This window comes from Leptopilina heterotoma, unplaced genomic scaffold, assembly GCF_015476425.1.
Source record: "Leptopilina heterotoma isolate Lh14 unplaced genomic scaffold, ASM1547642v1 Lhet_39, whole genome shotgun sequence".
Lineage (NCBI taxonomy): Eukaryota > Metazoa > Arthropoda > Insecta > Hymenoptera > Figitidae > Leptopilina > Leptopilina heterotoma.
In genome coordinates, this window is record NW_025111058.1 from 517,907 (window position 1) to 538,927 (window position 21,021).

The 21,021-nt window shown below is 25.1% G+C and overlaps 4 protein-coding genes across 7 annotated transcripts in view; 2 read left to right on the forward strand and 2 right to left on the reverse strand.

Annotated features, from left to right (window-relative positions):
- The window catches only part of LOC122506048 (ETS translocation variant 4-like), a 49,600-nt gene extending 49,232 nt beyond the window's left edge, over positions 1–368 (reverse strand). Inside the window, exon 1 of the mRNA XM_043618020.1 lies at positions 281–368. Within this exon, the coding sequence (XP_043473955.1) occupies positions 281–334 (54 nt within the window). The 5' untranslated portion in view covers positions 335–368. The remainder of the gene's footprint in view (positions 1–280) is intronic.
- Positions 369–3,652: 3,284 nt separating this feature from the next.
- On the forward strand, positions 3,653–6,576 carry LOC122506041 (GTP-binding nuclear protein Ran). 4 transcript variants are annotated; one of them, XM_043618012.1, is made up of 3 exons: positions 3,653–3,807; positions 4,679–5,153; positions 5,347–6,576. In XM_043618012.1, the coding sequence occupies exons 2-3, from the start codon at positions 4,722–4,724 to the stop codon at positions 5,560–5,562; spliced, it is 648 nt and encodes a 215-aa protein (XP_043473947.1). In that variant the 5' UTR covers positions 3,653–3,807; positions 4,679–4,721; the 3' UTR covers positions 5,563–6,576. The 4 variants fall into 4 exon arrangements, with proteins under 4 accessions (XP_043473947.1, XP_043473945.1, XP_043473946.1 ...); XM_043618010.1 differs by lacking the exon at positions 3,653–3,807 and adding an exon at positions 3,814–3,955; XM_043618011.1 differs by lacking the exon at positions 3,653–3,807 and adding an exon at positions 3,973–4,125.
- Positions 6,577–8,285: 1,709 nt separating this feature from the next.
- Positions 8,286–10,890, reverse strand: LOC122506003 (elongation factor Tu, mitochondrial-like). The gene is made up of 6 exons (XM_043617952.1): positions 10,733–10,890; positions 10,472–10,524; positions 10,083–10,248; positions 9,690–9,997; positions 8,845–9,506; positions 8,286–8,738 (listed from the first exon to the last, which is right to left on the reverse strand). The coding sequence occupies exons 1-6, from the start codon at positions 10,767–10,769 to the stop codon at positions 8,543–8,545; spliced, it is 1,422 nt and encodes a 473-aa protein (XP_043473887.1). The 5' UTR covers positions 10,770–10,890; the 3' UTR covers positions 8,286–8,542.
- A 428-nt stretch (positions 10,891–11,318) lies between these two features.
- Positions 11,319–20,142, forward strand: LOC122506005 (mitoferrin-1-like). The gene is made up of 5 exons (XM_043617953.1): positions 11,319–12,097; positions 14,748–15,033; positions 15,682–15,906; positions 17,289–17,499; positions 18,979–20,142. The coding sequence occupies exons 1-5, from the start codon at positions 11,981–11,983 to the stop codon at positions 19,172–19,174; spliced, it is 1,035 nt and encodes a 344-aa protein (XP_043473888.1). The 5' UTR covers positions 11,319–11,980; the 3' UTR covers positions 19,175–20,142.
- The last annotated feature ends 879 nt before the right edge of the window (positions 20,143–21,021 follow it).

The window sequence follows — 21,021 nt, forward strand, 5'->3', positions numbered from 1 at the left end:
CAAACACGAATTAGTAAATTTTTGATAAGAGAAATTAATAATTTATTTATAAAAAAAATTACTAAAATTCTGATAACAAGAAAAATATAAAATAAAACTAATTCAAATTAGTAAACATTAGTTTATAAAATACTAAAATTTCAGCAAAAGAACGTTATTTAGATAAAAAATTAGTATATAATTTCAACTTCAAAGATGTAAATTTACTATCATTATTATTTATTATTATATATAGCTAAAAAATTTTTTTTTTTTATAGAAAAAAAAGTTCTCTTCTTACCAATCTCGTTAATTCAGTAGTAACTGTGGGCACTTCCTGATCATTCAGATTCATTATCGAACAGGTAATGGCACCGTTATCCAACGATCTCGAAGTCTCCATCCGTTAAATTTTTTTTCTTTTGTTTTTCTAATTTTCACAAATAATTTTCTATATTAAAAAAAACAAAAAAAAAAGAAAAACACACAAAAGAAACAATTTTTTTCCGATAAACAAATACTAATTCACTGATTTTATTTTTTTTCTACACCAAAACACTGCGTTAAATATTTAATAATATATCAAAAGTTTCGTATAAGTGATTGTCGATTATTATATGAACGCACTCGAGATTAGAACTGATGTTGAATTGAGAGACTTGATTTGAAACGTTGAGCAGAAGAAACAACCCCCGGGATTTATTTGGCAATATCAAAACCAAGGGTTGTGTCTCTAAAATGTGAACGCCCACAATGTGACGTTACCAACATTTGTGCGCGATTCTCGTATTTAGGGGTTGATAATTCCAACCCCTAACCGGGGCGGAGCTCATAACCATTGGATACTCTTCATATATATATGTATATATATTCATCTTTTCATCCACTTCGTATATAGTAATTTTTTTTTTTTTTCTTAATTTTTTATTTTTTTTATTTACCTTTATATTCAGTTTGAATGTCGAATTGGAATTCTGTAAGATATGTAAACTTACGTTTTGATATATGTACGAGTGCATTTATATTCTTATTGACGTTTTTGTTTACGAGAGAAAAATATTTATAAATATGAGAAAAATATTCAGATAAGGGAAAAATATTCAGTATAAAAGAAAAATAATTTTTAGTTTAAAAAAATATTCTATACTTTGTAAATTTATACATATTTTTTTTTTTCTTCTTTTTTCTTTCAAAGAGAAATTAAACCATTTTTTGTTAATTATTATTATCTACTTTATTCGTTAAATTATTATTTAGTTAATTAATTATTTTTTTCTACACGAAAAAAAATATTTTACCTGGAACAGCTAAAGATTTCTCGATATTAACGAAATTTTTAGTTGCCTCAGTTTAAGAGTTTCGCTATTCTAGAGAAACTTATTTAACTGTTACAGATAAAACTATTTTGTCTGTATATATATATAATTATTTAACGATAATTATTTAATTTAATTATTATTTAAATTATTAAATTTAATTATCATTTAAATTATTATTAATTATTTGGATAAAAATTTCTCAATATTAGCGAAATTTTTAGTTCCTTCAATTAATACTTTCGCTGTTTTAAAGAAACTTATAGTTACTCCAATTAAAGCTCTTTTCCACGTACATAATTTTTTAATAATAATTATTTAATAATTTATCTATTATAACTAAAATTTGACATTAGTTACTTCATTACTATTAATTAATTAATTTTTTACTAAAATTAATAATTAAAAATTATCATACTTTCATTTATATAAAAATGTTATTATTAATGATTATAATTATAATAAAATATTGATTATAATAAAAAATTTCATTATATTAGAAATTAAAATAGAATTTTTTAAATTGTTTTAAAAATATGCAAATTTGAAAAAAATAATTTCGAATTTAGTTAAAATAATTGTTTATTCATTTTATTTATTTAACAAAGACGAACTGTAAACTAAACATTTATCAATTTAATAAATTATTATTCTAATTAGTTTAAATTATAATTATTTTGTTCCTTTAATTAATTTCATTATTTTAATTATTTACATTGAATTTTATTACTTTTAATAAATAATAATAATTGTTCTCATAAAAAAATGTTTTATTTTATAAAAAAAAATAATAAAATTAAAATAGACCATAAAAATACAAATTATAAATAAACAAGTAATAAACAAATTAAAAATAATAATTAAAAAAATATATTTCAAAAAGTGGTTTAATGTTTAAACAATAAATGGCAAAAAACAATTTAAATTATAAATTAACAAAAATATTTTAAATCAAATAAATAATCGTTGCAAATAATCGTTTGAAAAATATTTTTCAAATAAATGTCCAAACAATAAATTTCCAATAATAATTTAAAAAATAAATTTATTTAAATTTAAAAATTTATATTTATAAAGAAATTTTTTTCGATTTTTGGAAAATGATGGAAAAATTAAAAAAGAAAAAACAATTATCTTTTTTAAAAAAAGATAATTCTTTTTCATTGTTTTTTTAATATTTAAAAAAAATTGTTTCTCTATTTTAAAAAAGAAAAACAATTATCTTTTTTTAAAAAAGATAATTATTTTTTTTCTTTTTTCATTTTTACATCATCTTCCAAAAATCACAAGAAACTTCTTTATAAATATTAAAATGGAAGGAAAATCTTTTTCAAATTTATTTTAAAATTAAATTAATTAGTTTAATGCAAAATAATAATAAATAATTACAAAATTATTGTTGTTTTTCTTGTTTATATTAAATATGTAAATAAATAAATTACAAGTTAAAGGTAAATTAATAAGAAAACAAATCATAAATAATTTACAAATAACAATTTAGAAAATATTTTACAAATAAAAGTTTAAACAATAAATTGCAAATATTTTATTTTTTTATTTATTATTTTATTTTTATTTTTTTTTCATTTTATTTTAAAGAATAAACTGCAAATAATAAAACAATAAATTAATAAAACTAGTTTCTACTTGAAAACAATGCAAGAAATAAATAGTTAACAAATTACATCCAAGTTTAAGAATTATATAATTATAATATAATAAAAATTACAAATATTAATTATTAACAAAGTATAGGTTTCGATCCCCAGCAGAATTAGTTCATTTTTTCAAATAATTTAAAATTTCATACTTAGCGACATCTGTGGATCAAAAATTATACTGAATTTCAATCTAAAGTCGATACACTAGAAGTTCCATCGAAAATTTCTATATTATCGATAAAAAAAAAATTTTTCTGATATTTTTGTATTTATAATGAAAAAATAAATTTTTTAATAAAGAAATAATTTTTTGTTTTATATTTCCATATGCTCTTTTTTACAAAATATTTCTACAAAGTTTTGCACTCCATTTATTCAAAGCATTCAAATTTAGCGCCATTTTGTTATATAAGATGGCCGAAAAATGTTGCCCTTCATTTATTTTTGTTATTCATTTCATCCTAGTAAATTTCCATCAAGTACAAACTTGTCCAATGTCGATATAATTTCACAATTATTAAATTTCCCAATGATAAATTAAATTTTTAATGAATCATTAATAAAATAAGTGAAAAAAAAGTCTCAGGAAGTGCCACCTTAGTACGTCCCTGTATTTCAATGGACAGATGTCGCTGTCAATTATCATAAACTTTTTCCAATTTTTAACAAAAATCATGTTTATTTTGAAAAAATAGTACCACAAATATTAATAATTAATTATTTACCTAATTTCTAATATCTTCGATTGCTTAATAATTGTCCAAGTAAATTTACCAAATTTACAAGGAAGTTGATCGCCACTCGTTAGTTCGAAGGAACGCCATTGTGAGCCATAACGACTGTGTTGCATGGTAAGTTTTATCGTTCATTTTCACATACCTCGTAACTCCCCGGGAAATTTTGTCTCTACATTGTGTTATTTTCAATTTAATGAGACATATAAAGAAAAATTAGTGCATTACTCCTGACTACTATCACAAATATTAAGGATTTATTAAGGTATGTTAGATACGAGTTTCCTTACAACAAGAATATGGGCGCCGTTTGAAGGTGAAAACTTTGAGAATTGTCGGCGTGGTCATAGTATAAGTGCACCGTTACGCATTATGCGCGGGACCGGCGTTTAACGAAATTTTCATTATTTTCAGTGAATATTTTCATTTCTTTTGGTAATGGTTTTCATTCAATTAATAATGTACTAGTTTTTAGAGTCAGTCTCATTAGTAATCACGCACAAGGTTCGTGATTTCATCGTTTGTAATTTTACCAAAATTGTACATTTTACCACCCGGTTAATATTTCTCATCAATTTTTCCCTTTTTTTCGTGTTTTTTAATAATTGATCAATTTAGTGTTTTTGAAAATGTATTTTTTTGAGAAAATTCGGTCTATATTTGAAGGTTGTGTGCGGGGGTTATGCTCCATGAACGAATATGGACTTCGCGCCTCATTTTACTTTTATGCCAACCTAACCGCGTGCTTTTCTCGATTCCAAATTTTATTGTTTTCTATATACAAAAATGGATTTTTTAGGGGGGAAAAAAATTGAAAAATTTCTGTTTCGAATACTTTTTTTTGTTTTCAATATTACGTGGATTTAATTATCTTTCAGGGAAAAGAGTTTTGACGCTAACCGATTTCGACACATTTTGATTTAAAATGCAAATTTAATTTTAAGTTTTTCAGTCATTGTTCTAATTGTGATTTATTTTGTTTTTGTAGATTATTTTTGCTGGTACACTGAAATAACTGAACAAACAAAAAAATGGCGCAGGAAGCGGATATGCCCACTTTTAAATGTGTGCTGGTAGGTGACGGAGGTACTGGAAAAACAACTTTTGTAAAACGTCATCTTACGGGCGAGTTCGAGAAGAAATACGTCGCAACACTTGGGGTTGAAGTTCATCCCTTGATTTTCCATACGAATCGAGGTCCTATTAGATTTAACGTCTGGGATACCGCTGGTCAGGAAAAATTCGGTGGTCTCCGTGATGGTTACTACATTCAAGGACAGTGTGCGATTATCATGTTTGACGTTACGTCCAGGGTGACGTACAAGAATGTACCAAACTGGCATCGAGATTTGGTGAGAGTTTGCGAAAATATTCCTATTGTCCTCTGCGGTAACAAAGTTGACATTAAGGACAGAAAAGTCAAAGCCAAGAGCATCGTCTTCCATCGGAAGAAGAACCTCCAGGTAATTAAATCGTCAATATAAAAAAAATTAACTAATTATTAAATTCTCAGTTATGATTCAGAGGTCTTTAAAAGTAGAATGAAGAATAAAGTACTGTCCCTCTAATCTGATTTGAAATTTATTTCGAAAAACTCTCTTTTTAACAATGAAAAATTGAGAATATTACTAAAAAATTTCTTTTTCCTTTCAACAGTATTATGACATCAGTGCAAAAAGTAATTACAATTTCGAGAAGCCCTTCTTGTGGTTGGCGCGAAAATTGATTGGCGATCCAAATCTTGAGTTCGTTGCGATGCCAGCACTTCTTCCTCCCGAAGTCACAATGGACCCACAATGGCAGCAACAAATCGAAAAGGATCTCAAAGAAGCCCAAGAGACGGCTCTACCAGAGGACGACGAAGATCTTTAGGTTTATTTTTTTCGTTAACACTCTTAAATCCTCAAATACAAACGAGGACCAAACACACGAGTAATGATTTTTTTGACAACTACTCACCTCGTTTGATTCAAGATTCACATTTCTTTAACAAACTTTAATTGTTTTCTCATATTTAGAAACTAAAATTGAATTTTTGATTCGGGCTCTCAAAAAAAAAGCCAGAAATATTTCTCATTCTGTGATTCTAAAAAAAAGTAACTTTTTCATAAATGGAATGCAAAATTAGTTTTGTAAAGAAGAATCTTCGGATCGAAACGATACAAGTTTGGAAGAAAAAAAAAATTGCTTTCTTTTGTAAAGAAAACAAAAAAAATTACAAAAAAAAAAAATGAAACAGTGAGAAAAAATACGTCAGTCGAGAAAAAACTCTGTCACTGTAAAACTTAAATTATTAAATAAAAAGAAAATTGCACAATTCAGCAATAATTGCGGCAACATTAACGCCACTCGAGTTTTTTTTCTTCTTTTTTTTACATTATACATAATAGGAAATTGTTTGAATGATAATTTTTATTGGCTCCGCTTCAAGTGAAAGAGGTGTTTTGTTAATTCAGAAAAAAAATTTTTACTGGATAATAATATTTTCCAGTTTTGTTATTAAATGTCTGTTTTTCAAGTTACCGAGGACTGTTTACTATTTTTATATAAGTAGAAGTGAATGTATGATTATTTTTTTTTTTTTTTTTGTTTTCAAAATATACACTTTTTTTTCATTTTTGTTCTATAAAAATAACAACCGTTTGTGTCTTTTTGAAAACTAGTAGCGAAAATGTTGCCTTTTGATCGACGTATTAATTAAAGAGCGAAATGTGTAAAGTCTGTAGTGTAATATTACATTTTTTCCCTGGATAAAATAATTTAGAATCAATGCGAATAGATCTGTGGATTTAATCTTGTTTGATTTTATAGATATGAGAGTTTGATTGGACTACCTTGAGCGGATTGTATTTCTGATGTCTGAATTTAATAAAAACGTGAATGATATATTGTCTCTTTTAATAAAGTCTCTTATTTTAAATATTGTATTTTTATATTTTTTCTTATTTTTTTAATTATAAAAAAAAGGCCTCGGATATTATGACTTTTTCGACTATTTTCAAATAATGATACTTTTATCGACTCATATTAAAAAATTGCTACTTTTTCGACTTTTTTTTACAAATTTTGCGACAAAATATCATATTTTTAGAATAAACTATAACTTATTTCAATTTTTATTAGTGCGAAAAGTATAATAGACAAATTTTTGAAAAGTTATTTTTGAATAATTTTTCTAAGTAAATTTTTGAAAAATACAATAATTAAAAAGCTTTTGAATAATTGAAATTTTGTAAAATTTACTTGAAACTATTTTATTTCTGTCAAGTATTTTATTATAAATTTTGAAAATCAATTTTTGAAGAATTTCAATTTGCAAAATTTTGAAAATAATTTAATTCTCAAAAATATTAATGAAATATCTTCAAGTGTAAATTTAATAAAAATGAAAATTAATGGAAATTAGTTTCTAAGAATTATAGGTATTAAAATATTTTTGAAAAAAGTAATTCTCAAAATTTTTTCATTATAATTTTTAATATTCCATTACGCATATTTCCGAAAATTCAAATACATACAAAAAATAATAACATTAGAATTTTTTAGAATTATTTTTAACATTTTAAAGAAAATAATCATATTTAAAATTTTTAATTAAAATTCTTCAAAAAATCAATTAGTTTTCTTTTAAATAATACAAAACTTATTTGTATAAATTCAATTATTTTCAAAAAATTACGTTACCAAATTTTAATTATTTTTCAAAGATTTTATTAAATTTCAATTATATTTTTATTATATTTATTATATTTTTTTTTGTTTTTTTTTTTTTTATTATATTTTTTTTCAATTTTTTGAACATTTTTTAATTGTTTAAAATTGTCTTTCAAAACTTATTTAAAAATATTTTTAAAAAATTAATATGAAGAATTTCTTTATTAAAATTTTTGAAAATATTCTACCTTCATATCTTTAAAAAGAAAAATGGACATTTTCAATTATTGTAAAAAATTGAATTTTTGTATTTAAATAATTGAATTCTCGAAAAAGAATTAAATTCACTAAAATTGTAACTGAAATTCATCTTTTAAATCAAACTATATTAGAAAATTCAACGAGAATTCAATTATTTAAATACAGAAATAGATAATTTATTGAATATATAATTGAGTATTTCTAAAAATTGAATTCTTATACCTAAGAAATTTTTTCAAAATAATTGCAATTTTCGAGGAATTTATTTAATATTAAAAATAATTCTCGAAAAACTTTCGGAAAATTATTAAAAATTAATATAGATAATTAATTAAGTGATGAAGTTTAGTTAAAAATTCTAGAAAATAATTGAATTTTGGAAGAGTTATAGTTTTAATTTTTAGGAATTATTAAATTTCAGATATTGACGTTTCTTTAATTTTATTTTCTGAAAAAAAATAAATAAGAAGTATTGAAATATTTATTTAGCAAAATTATTCAAGTTTTGATTAATTGAATTTAGAAATCAGTGAAGATTCAGGAAAATACAAAATAAAATTTTTTTGACAACACTGAATTAAATAAACTACTTTTTTGAATTTTTTCTATTTTTAATCGACTAAAGCGACTTTGTTTTGCTCGTTAAAGTCAATCCGAGGCCTGAATATAAAAAAGAAATATTAAAATGTTCTTTGAAGTTTATTTAACCAAGTTACAAGAAAAAGAATTTTTCCACAAAGTTAAATAGTAAAAAAAAAATTATTCTACACAAACAATACTCACAATATACTCTCGAAAAATTAAGTCTTTAAATTTTATATAAATATTTGCAAAGTACGATATAAAATTATTCAAATCGACTTGTGAGTGATCGCTTCTTTTTTTATCTCTATTACTTAAAGTTAATTTACAAAATAATTCTTATAATTAGCTACAATTACTTTCCATGCGCCTTCTTCTTTTCTATAGCTTCTATTGCTTTCCTTCCTTCCATAACGAGTTGTTTTTCTTCATGCGTTAGATTTGGTAGGACTTTCGTTATAACTCCGGTTCCTAACGTTTTGCTTCCATCTCTCAATGTGAATCTTTGCCCCTTTTCCATAACCACGTGCCTGTACAATTTCATTTCAATTCTGAAAAAAGAAAAAATTATTTTTATTATTATTATTATTAAATTATCTTTTATTTTTTTAATCTATTTAATTTTATCTAAAATAAGAAGAAAAGAGAAATAATTACCCGGCATCTTCTCCGGGCATGGCCATTGCCCTTCCTGGTATGACAATTAATGCCGGACAATCCCAAGTTCTACTGTACATTTGCAATTGAATGTAATTAGAAATTGGTTTTGATCGTCCACCTTCACTGGCACTCAGCATATACATTTGAGCTTGAACATGATCGCAAGCTTTTGTTGTTCCTGGCTTACACATGACCATACCGCGTCTAACGTCATCACGTTTTAGGCCTTTTACTAAAGCACCCAATTGATCGCCCGCGTGTGCTTCGTCGAGAATTTTATGGAACATTTCAACTCCTGAGATGACACTTTTTAAAACTTTGTTATAACCAACAAATTCACATTCAGTGCCCTTTTTAATGATACCACGCTCCAATCGTCCTGTCACAACAGTTCCTCGTCCTGGAATTGAATGTACACCCTCAACTGGCATTGCAAACGGTTTATCAAGATCTCTCATTGGAGTTGGAATAAAACTATCGACTGCTTCCAATAATTTTAAAATTGAGTCCTCGCCAATCTCTTTACTTTTTCCCTCCAAAGCACAAAGGGCACTGCCCTTTATCACTGGACACTTCTCACCGTCAAAACCCATTTCTGTCATTAATTCACGAACTTCCATTTCGACGAGTTCGACCATTTCCTCATCAGCGGCGTCCACCTAGAAAAAAAATTTAACTATTTCTAAAAATTATATTATTTAAAACTTGAATCATTTTTAAAAAATAAATTTTTTAAACACGTTTATAGAATTTAAATAAATAAAAAAATAAATTTTAATAAATTATATAATAGAAAACAAAAAAATTAATAAAAAGAGCCGAAGTCTTAAGATTCTAAATACCTTGTTGATGAAAATAACAACGTGCTCAATACCAATTTGCTTGGCGAGGAGTAAATGCTCTCGTGTTTGTGGCATAACACCATCAGTTGCGGCAACAACTAAAATGGAACCATCCATTTGTGCCGTTCCTGTGATCATGTTTTTTATGTAATCGGCATGACCTGGACAATCAGTGTGTCCATAGTGTCGATTATCCGTTTGATATTCAACATGAGCAATGTTAATTGTTATTCCTCGAGCTTTCTCTTCAGGAGCATTGTCAATTTCACCGTAAGCTTTTGCTTTCGCCAATGCCTTCTCCGAGAGCACTAAAATAAAAATAACAATGAAATTATTTCACTTTCAGAATTAAAAACTTTCTCTCTCTCGAACTATTTTACAAATTATTTTTACCTTGTGTTATAGCCGCTGTTAGAGTTGTTTTTCCATGATCAACATGGCCAATTGTACCCACATTGCAATGAGGTTTTGTTCTCGCATAAACCTCTTTCTCTGCATAAAATCTCTGAGCGACAATTGTCGGCAAAAACAATTTTGTTTTTACTTCATTTTGACGATCCTTTAAACAGAAAGTCTCAATTATTAACGAATGTTACAATTGCAAAAAAATAAACTATTCGTAAAATAACTGTTATAAACAATAAATTCCTAAGCGAGTACTTCTGCTGATAAAATTTAAAGTTAAGATTAAAATAATAAAATACTATTAAAAGTATTTTTGTAACATTACATTTCTAAGCTTACTACACCATTTACACCGCAGAAAAATGAATGGAACTTACAAATTTGACGAATTGTCTGTTAAAAGCTGAAATGCCAAGGGATTGACGAGTTACTAAAACAAAAAAAGAATAGCAATTAATTAAGAAATAATCGTTGATATTTATAAATTTCATCACATTTTGGTTAAGTTTTTTTTTCTCTTTCGCCTCTAAAAAAAAATGCATGTGAAGAGTGTCGGCATCGATTTTGTAAGAGCAATTTAATAAGCAAAGACTATTAAAAACCATTGAATAAAATAGTTAAAATACTATAAAACATACTTGGGCTTAAAATTGTTCTTGCGGACACCAAAGCCATAGTTTATTCTCAAGAAAAAATCTATTTTTCTTTATTAATTACAAAAACTAACCAACAAATTTTTATATTTTATCTTACGCCATCAAGGGCATGGAACATATGGATATGATATTCATTGCGCATGCGCGTCTACCCACAATGCACTGCAACTGAAATTCCGCGCACTTTTCAAAAAGGAACAAAGTTCATACACGAATTCTCTCAAAGTATTAAAATACTATTCAACTTTTAACAAAAAGGAAAATACACTTTTAGATATATTTTTTAAATTTAGATTAATTTATACAGTTACAATTTATTGAGTCACGTGTTGATTTACTGTAATTGTAAACAAGCCAAATGTCAAGACCAAGACTTGTAGAGCCCTCGGAAAATTAAGTACCGAATAAAACGTAGGTACAAAGAAAAAATGATACCTTTTGAATAAAATAATCTCATAAATTGAGAAAGAAAAGATTTTTTGCAAAAATCACGAAATTGAGAACTTGACGTTTTGACCGCAAGAGGATGCTGACATTTAACCACGTGGTTTGATAAGCGCATGCGCGCCACGTGCTCTAAAACATAACCTCACTTTTTTTCTCTTCTTTAAATCATTTAAAATCTCTTTCGCAACTACTTTTTTTAACATACAAATTACAATTGTCATTAAATTACACCTTGTCACAATTGACGAATTGCAATAACGTGGAATGAATAAGAAAAATTACGTATATTCTCAATAACGTGGAAATAAAAGTGAAGAGGGGATTTCTCATTTTACAATTATATTCCCTTGCCTGCCGGGAGTGTATATTCAGCAACGCGGCCTCATTTGAGCCACATTAGAACCGAGCATATACGAAAGACGCCGTCAATGATTGCGTTCATGTCTTTCGCGAAAGTTATCTTTCGCGATTTGACTCGCGAAACGTAGTCAATAAAAAAAAATATCTTGTCCTTAAATTCTAACAAAAACAAATGTAAATAGTGTGTGTTTTTTTATGAGTGCAACTTCGCTTTGAAAAACCTGCAAGTTTTTTCTTTTTTTTTGGAAATATTCAATCACGTAACAATCTATCTCCTTATCTACATCCGCAATATTTCTTATCAATTTTAATATAAAAAAAAAGAATCAAATTTAAGAAAAATTACAACTGAATGTATATATTGGAAGTGGAAATAAATTGTTCAAAGAAGCTGTTAATATCGAGGAAGTTGAAATTGAGATCATGAATGTAGAGGATTATGAGAGTTTACCTACATCGTCTGTGGGAGTTCATATGATTGCTGGTGCCTTCGCCGGGATCATGGAACACTGTGTCATGTATCCTCTTGACAGTGTCAAGGTAATTTGCTCCTCTCTTCCGTCAATTTTTCCCATAATCTTTACATAACCTCTACGAAAAAAATTTTTGTCGTTTTCTTCATCAGGCGTGTTTTTCAATCGTCATAAATTTACAATTGCGTCACGATCATTGTACTGTTGATCGTCAATAAATTATTTGCATTTCTTTTTCCCTATTAAAATAATATTATTTTTCCAGATTTTTCGAAATGTTGAACTATTTTTGGCAAAATGATTGTCATTGTCAATTGCAGAAGATTGTAATCAAAGTTTTCCTTTTCAGAGAAATCGGAGCATATTTTAAATTTACATTCTAACACACGAGGAGAATATTACTATCAAGATTCAATTGAAGTAAACATGTCGAAAATTCTGCGAAATCACATAATTTATTACAAAATTTCGAAAAAAAAATGAGAAAGAGAAATCACAAATTTTGTGTCTTTGCAAGTTTTTGCAAAAGTTGTTCAAAATGTTCAAAATTTTCAAAATAGATTTTTTAGAATTTGAATTCTTTTTATTGTTTTTTATTATTAATTTTTTAGTTAATTCTATAGTTCAGTGCTCTTGTACAGGTGCGGCATGCACCTGTCAGTTTATAACCTTAGAGCTTTAAGTTTTTTTTGAGGACAAATTCAAAATATATCATTAAAGTTGATTGGTTTTAATTACATTTCAAAATTAGTTTACTTCTATTTCGAAAGAAATCATTGACAGTATTGTTATACGTTAATGAGTAAAATTTTTAGGTTATAGACGTGGCCTACTTTGAAAGCATAAGGAAAAGCGAAAGCCATTCCAGCGATTACCGCTTGTGAATAATTTACATTTTTAGTGCGCATAAAATAAAAACTTATTTATTCTGAATCATCTAATAAAAATATTGTTCGAAATTATTTTTTTCAATTGAGAAAAATACATTACAAAAGAAATTTTGTTCAAATCCCGAAAATTTATGCGCCAATATTTAAATATTATCATTATATAAAAGTAGACCGGTTTTTTGCGAATACAAAAAAACAAATTTATAAAATTTATTGCATAATTTTAAAAAAATGAACATTTTTCAATTGTACGAAAATCTCAAAATTTTATTTAAATTTTGAATAACGAATGGGTTTTTTCTAAATCACGACAGAAATTTAAATAAATTTATAATATAATAATAAAAAAATAAATTATAATTCTAGCATTTAATAAATATAAATTATTAAATGAACAATGATTTTTTTCAGTTAGAAAGAAGTATTTTCACGAAGATCTAAAAACTATATTTATTTTGTTAACATTCCAAAGCATTATTTTTATTTGTCAATTATATTTCACGTAAAGTACAATTTTTTTAATATCCACTAATAATAATTCGAATAATCATGTTGATAATGCTAAAATTTAATGAGATATGACGAAATAAAAGACAAAAAATGTACATATATTATTTCTAATTATATGAGATAAGCGTAATTTCGCTGTCATTTGTATTTTAATTTGAATTTAAGTTTTTTTTACACTTCATATAAAGTCACATGTGTTTTCATTTTATGATTCACTATTTTTGCCCTTATATGTGAGGCAAACTATTAATAACAATAATTGTTAACACGTCCTCGTTTATTCAATTATATTGTTTCTAAAATGTAGTTATCGATTCATTTATTGTATATTATGAGTTTAGAAAAAAAAAGAATGAATTGTGTAAAGTTACGAAAATATAGTTATTGCATAACTATTAAATTTCACCGAAGACAATTGAATCGCTATTGAATTACAATTTTAGAATTTTTAATAATATAATCGTTTATACTATTTATTTCTACAAGATTTTTTTAAATAGACAATTTTTAAAAACAATTTTCAAAACAATGTTTGAAAACAATTTTCCATACAATTTTCAAATTTATTACTTTTTCAAATATCTTTTTTCCTCTAAAAAAATTTCCACGAGAAAATATCAATAACAATGTCGAAAAAACAACAATTGTCGGTTGATGAAAAAAAGTTGCAAATCTTAACACTTCTTGTATTTCCATTATATTATGTAACTAGTCTAATGTGGTTGATTCTATTTTTGATTCTCTTTTGCCAACTACAACTCATACTTAATTGAATGCTTCTGTTAAATTTATTATTTAAATACATTTAAATAAATAGAGTAAAGAAAAATAAATATCTGTATACAATTTGTAAGAAAATTTAGAAATTATTTTCTATCATGGAATTTTCACTATTTTTTTCCGTCAACTTCTTTCCTGGAAAAATTAACTATTATTTTTTTTTTAATGTAAGAATTAAATGATTTACTGCAAGTCATAAAATTTTCCTGCAAGTCATGAAATGGATTTTTTGATCTCTCCCCCTCTTTTTCTCTTTTGTCTTTTTCGATAGTTTATCTTCCATTGAATGTAAATTACATAACAATGAAAAAAATTTTTTGAATAGAAATTTTAAATTAGTTACAAATTGAATTTCCAATTAACTAATTTCTGAGTAATTGGTTAATTTTTTATTCATTCATTAATTTCTAATTGATTAATTTTTAATAAAATTATTAATTTCTGATTTTAGTCAAGTTTATGATTTTTAATTTTAATTTTTAATTCACATTTTCTATTTTTGTTAATTTTGAGACTAATTTTTATTTCCCTTTGCAGACAAGAATGCAGGCAATAACACCTGGTCCCGGAGGAGGTGGAGGAAGTATTTCATTAGTCCTGAGTAGAATGATGCGACAAGAAGGAGTTTTGAGGCCGTTTCGTGGAGTTGGTGTAATGATCGCTGGAGCTGGACCAGCGCACGCTCTTTATTTTTCATGTTATGAATTTCTGAAAAATTCAATGCTCAGCTATAATATGGCAACACATTTTAATCCTCTTATTTATGGAAGTGCAGGTTGCGCGGCGACTTTCATTCATGACGCAGTAATGAATCCAGCAGAAGGTTTGAATTGTCAATAACTCTTAAATTCTTCACATTTTTTGTCACAATTTTCACTAGAGAGAAAAAGTATTTTTTTTTATTCATTTGGGTCAAGTTTACAAATAAATTTCGTTTGTCAAATTTAATTTTAATTTCGATTAAAGAAAATTTATATTTTCCGCAAGAAAAATAATAAAATATTTGTAAAGATGACGTTTGTGAAGTTTACAACGTTCTTAATTGACAAATTAGAAGAAAATTAATTAAAATTTCTTCTGATTTGTTTCTTTCAATTTTTTGTCTAAAAAATTGTTTACAATATTTTTTTTATCGACAATTTAAAAAATATAAATTTGTAAACAAAAAATGCTATTGTTTTATACGTAAAAAGTATTTTTTTCTTTAGATAGTTGATCATAAACTTTGTGAAGTTCATCAACGTTAAAAATATTTCTCCTAAAAATGGTGGTTCAGGAAATTTTGGAAAAAATTTCTTTTTACCAATAGTTTATAAAAATTTGCGTGGAGAACTATTAATATTTAAAAGCAATAAGAATATTTAAATCGTTGATCGTGAACGTTGTAAACTTGGCCAAATACTTTTTCATAAAATATATTTGCATAAAGTGGAGAAAATATTAATATAATTTTCATTATCGAATTTTTCAGTGGTCAAACAACGTCTTCAAATGTACAATTCGCCATATCGAAATATAATGAATTGTATTTTACATGTGTATAAAACGGAAGGAATTATCGCCTTTTATCGAAGCTACACAACACAATTAATTATGAATGTGCCTCTTCAAAGTATCCATTTTATTGCTTATGAACTTTCTCAATCGTTTACGAATCCACAACATGAATATAATCCCCTTGCACATGTTGTTTCCGGTAAGTTAATAATTTTCTTCTTTAATTTGCAAAACAAAATTTTAATGTTTGTTTGTATAATTATTTTTCTACTTTATTTCCTTGTAAAATACTTAAAATTGTCATAGAAATCGAATCAACACGAAATTTCAATTCAAATTTTTTTCAATTTTAATATTTCAATAATAGAAAAAAGTCGAATTCTATTAAATTAAGAAAAATTCTTTAATAGGAAAATAGTTTGGTAATTCTTTTATTTAAAATCAGAATTTTTCGATCGAAAATGATACACTTTCGGCAAATAAAAGCTGAAATTCTGGAGTGAAAGTTTGCATCGTTGTGACACAAATTTTGTAATTGTTATTCAAAGAAAGTAAACTAAAAATACTTCCTTTCAACTAAATTTTATCAAAAATAATTTGAAAAATTCTTGTTGAGAATATTTTTTGTCGAAATTTTTAAATAGTTTAGAGAAACAAAATTATTTTAATAATTTCAGATTAATTTCAATAATAAATTTAAATTAATTTCTATAAGAAATTATAAGAATTTCAAATTTATTTTCTTAACTTTTTCAATAATTTTTCTTTTTAAATATTTTCAATTTTAAAATTAATGTATCGAATTTTTGCAAAGGATTTCAACAAAAAGTTTGGTAATAATAGAATTCCTTCGAAGAATTTTATTATTTAGGAAAATAATTGAATTCTCGCGAAGAATTTTACGATTTATAAATATAATTAAATTGTTTTGAAAGATTCATTAAAATTTTAGAAAATAATTGAATTTTTTCGAAAAATATTATTAAAATTTTTTAAATTTGAATTCTTTCTTGAAATTTTAATAAAATTGTATTAAAAATAATTGAATTTTTGCAAAGATTTTTACTATTTATAAATAAAATTGAATTGTTTCGAAAGATTTATTAAAATTTTTTGAGAATAATTGAATTCTTTAGAAATATTTTATAACGAATTTAGAAAAAAATTGAATTTTTTCGTGAAATTATTTTGAAAATAATTGAATTTTTGCAAAGAATTTCATATTTATAAATATAATTGAATTTTTTGAAAGGATTTATTAAAATTTTAGAAAATAATTGTATTTATTTGTGAAATTTTATTAAAATTTTGTTTAAAAGTAATTGGATTTTTGCAAAAAAATTATACTATTAATAAAAATAATTGAATTTTTTAAATTTTGAACCTGAAATTATTCAAAAATTCATATTTTAAAATAAAAAACATTTGCTAGTTTGCATAATAAATTATAACAATTTCAAATTATTTTCTATAATAAATTCGAATTGATCTACATAATAAATTTTATTTAATTAATATCATAAATTTTAAGTAAAATGAAGAACAAAAGAAATTTAACGTTTAAACAAAATAAAATTTCAGGGGCAATGGCAGGAGCAGCTTCGGCGGCGGCCACAACGCCTTTGGATGTTTGCAAGACACTTTTAAATACACAACAAGCCGGCGTTCAACCACAGGGAATGGTCGAGGCTTTCAAAATTGTCTACAGGTTAAAAGGCGTTTCTGGCTATTTTCGTGGACTAAATGCACGAATTTTATCTCAAATGCCAGGTGCTGCTATTTGTTGGACGACGTAAGTGAACTCTAATTAAATTCCATTCAACGTGCATATTATAAATATTGTAAATTGTCACACAATGAACTTGCAAGTTTTTTCTCAAGAACGTAAGAGACAAATCTTTTTTTTTCTCTTCTTTTCCCTCATCACATTGTTTTACACTATCTTTATCAATCAAGCGATAAACCTTATCTTCTTTTATTAAATGAAACTCTCATTCACAAGATAACGAGATAACAGATTTTTTAGATTGAAATATTTCTTAATTTGATTGTTTAAAAAAAATGACTATTTTGTTTCTTATTAGAAATTAAATTTACAATTTCAGGCCTTGGATCGACTTTAATTCCGCAATTAAAGTTTCTCAAAAAAAAAATTAATTCCACAGAATTGTTAGTTAAAAATATGAAAAATTCAAATTTTCAAAGATTTTAATCTGAAAACTTTTCAAAATTCAATTATTTCTAAAAAATTTACGGTCTAATGTTTTTAAAATTCAATTATAATCTAAAATTTTAATCCACTTTTAAATCAATATTTATGAGAAAATTCTTCTAGAATTCAATTATTTAAATACAAAAATAACAATTTATTGGAATAATTGCATGTTTCTTAAAATTGAATCTCATAAAGAATTTTATTCACAAATTCTTAAATAATTGAATTCTTTTAACTGATTTTAATAAAATTTTTTAGAATATTTTCTAGGAATTCGGTTAAAAATTGTATTAAAAAAATAATTGAAATTCTGCAATGAGTTTTATTATTTATGAAAATAATTGAATTCCTAAAAAGAATTTTATTACTTACGAAAATAATTGAATCTTCGTAAAAATTTTATTATTTATGAAAATAATTGAATGATTGCGAAGAAATTTATAAAAATATTTGTAAATAATAAAATTCCTGTAAAATTTTTATTATTTTTTGAAAATAATTAAAAGTTTGTGTAGAATTTTATTAAAGCTTCTATTAAATAATTGAATTATTTTGGAAAATTTTATGAAAATAGTGGATATTGAAAATCATTGAATTGAGGAAATTTTTTGAAAATAATTGAAATTTTGCAAAGAATTTTATTAAATTTTTTGAAAATAATTGCATTTTGGAGAAGAATTTAATTATTTCTAAATATAATTGAAATTTTGCCAAGAATTTTATTAAATTTTTTGAAAATAATTGAATTTCGCAGAATAATTGAATTTCTGCAATCATTTGTAATTTATTTAAAATTATCCAAATTATATCGTACAATTTACGAACTTTTCAACTTTTTTCAATCAAATTACGGACTTTACGGACCTTTTTTCAAAAAAACTGACTTTTACGGACTTCAAGTAAAGTTACGGACTTAGAAACAAAATTAAAATTTTTGTTTCGTCTTAGAAACAAAATGACTATTTTCCCTATTAAAAACAAAAATCGCTTTTTTCGTTGTTTCTTTTTTATTTCCACATGGAAATTAATTCAACTTTTTTTTGTCCATTTTTGCAGATACGAATTTTTCAAATATGTTTTGCAACGAAATAAAGATATAAAGCGCATAACTCCAGAGCCAAGTAAAACGGAGGATACGCCGAGTGTATCAGGATTTCAGCCGCCAATCACACGAAGTAGTTTTCAAGGAACGGGACTCTATTTTCAACAGCAAACATCCTCACCGGTATTGTTGAAAGTGACAAGGAGTTAGGTGAATCCTGACGTGTTAAGTATCCACCTAAATAGTGAAACGAAACTAATATATTTTATGTTTCAAAAAAGTCTATTATTGGCAAAGTAATTTTTCTTTCAATCCAGACGTTGTTACGATGATAAAAATAAGCACACACACACACACATACATGTATATTTCTTGGATAGTTAAATAATTGAAAAAACAAAAGTGCCAAGTGCAGGTCGCTGGCCCAATTAGAAGAAAGAAAATTCTTTTTGTATCCACTGAGTACAAAAATAATTTTTTTTTTGTAAAACTATTAATTTTTTTTTTTTTTGCTTTCTTTAATGTAAATTATGCCCTCGAGTAAATAATACGATCGGAAATATTGTAAACAGTATCCACGAGAATTGTTTGTGAATATATGACTGATTAAGTCAATTTTGTAAATTGCTATGTGATTAAAAAGAGTTGCTGTAGAGACATGTTACAAAGTCTGATAAAATGAAATGAATTCTTGTTGGAATATTTTATATAGTTCGAAACTGAAAACAATAATTAAAAGACTATTTCAAGTTTCGTAATTAGGATCTAAATATTTTAAATATAAATTAGTTAAATTTCGAGTTGTGTTTTTCAAAAAAAACACTATAATCCTGACGGTGAAAAATATTTTTTCAAAAAAAATAATCTTGTCGTGGATGTTGTAGAAATTTGTTGAAAATATTGCTGTCGAGTTAAAAAAAGTTTTTGTCCCCTTATATTCAACTAATGTCATCGTAACAGTAATTTAAAAAATGCCATTAAAAATTCTTATGAAAATATAAAAAAACAAATCCTCGAGATCAATTAAGATTTTTCTACTCTTTCAAGTTTCGTCGAGCGTAAAATCAATTTTTTTTTTTGCATGAAAATCACGAAAGCGAAAAAGAAAATATGAATGGGAAGCTTGTACATGTTTTTGTAAAAGTCGAAGAGAAAAAAAAGCTTTACTTGACTTCAAATTGAAATTTTATTTATTGTTCTAAAAGAGATGAGGTGATCTTTACTCAAGACGTTCTCAAAATTATGGAAATAGTGAAAATATACTGAAAATAATTTTCAACCATTTAGAAAATAATGTCTTGAAATTTTATATTAGTCTCTTAATAATTTTTTTAGATTTCATTTACATACTTGATTTATGTACAATAATTAAAAAAATGTTTGTTATATATTATATTTAATTTTTTTGTAGAATCTTTGATTTGTAATTTTCCTCAAAGTTTTTAAAGTTCCTTTTAAAGTTTATAAAAATAATATAAGATTTTTTTTTAAAGTTTCATTTTTTTAGTTTTGAATTAACATTTTCAGAATATTATACGTGGCACTTAATTGTAATTAATGCTCGAATCATCGCTTAACACAGTATTGCTTCCTATGGCTGTGATGTTGACTATAAAAACATTGATGTTGACTTCAGGAAGTAATATCATGTGAATAAACTCGTTCATTCACGCCATTTATTTATTGTTAAAATAATTTTCGTTTTTATCAAACATTTCTTCCACTGCTTTATAATTCATATTTTTATTAGATTTTCAATAAATTATGAACAAGTGCACAGCATTTTGGCTTTAATAGTTTATTTCGTATTTGTTTTGTTTTGTTTTTTTTTTTTTTGTTAGAGACGATCCTCACATCTCTTCATAAATTTATTCGACTTTGAATCTTCCTGTAAAGACTGGTGAATGACTTTATCAAGAGATACTCGATGTAGATTTAGACTAATGTGTAAATAGAACGCAGGCTCCCATTAATAATACCGGTAAAAAAAACTATGAATGATATTGTTCTAGAATATATTAAGAATTATTAATTATAATCAATACATAGCATAATTA

Coding starts and splice junctions, on each gene's coding strand:
- LOC122506005 (XM_043617953.1), top strand. CDS start 11,981: ATGAATGTAGAGGATTATGAGAGTTTACCTACATCGTCTGTGGGAGTT. Junction 15,034..15,681: donor AGTAATGAATCCAGCAGAAG/GTTTGAATTGTC, acceptor CGAATTTTTCAG/TGGTCAAACAACGTCTTCAA. Junction 15,907..17,288: donor CCTTGCACATGTTGTTTCCG/GTAAGTTAATAA, acceptor ATAAAATTTCAG/GGGCAATGGCAGGAGCAGCT.
- LOC122506003 (XM_043617952.1), bottom strand. CDS start 10,769: ATGGCTTTGGTGTCCGCAAGAACAATTTTAAGCCCAA. Junction 10,525..10,732: donor AAGAACAATTTTAAGCCCAA/GTATGTTTTATA, acceptor TTTTTGTTTTAG/TAACTCGTCAATCCCTTGGC. Junction 9,998..10,082: donor AACAGCGGCTATAACACAAG/GTAAAAATAATT, acceptor TTTTTATTTTAG/TGCTCTCGGAGAAGGCATTG.
- LOC122506041 (XM_043618012.1), top strand. CDS start 4,722: ATGGCGCAGGAAGCGGATATGCCCACTTTTAAATGTGTGCTGGTAGGT. Junction 5,154..5,346: donor ATCGGAAGAAGAACCTCCAG/GTAATTAAATCG, acceptor TCCTTTCAACAG/TATTATGACATCAGTGCAAA.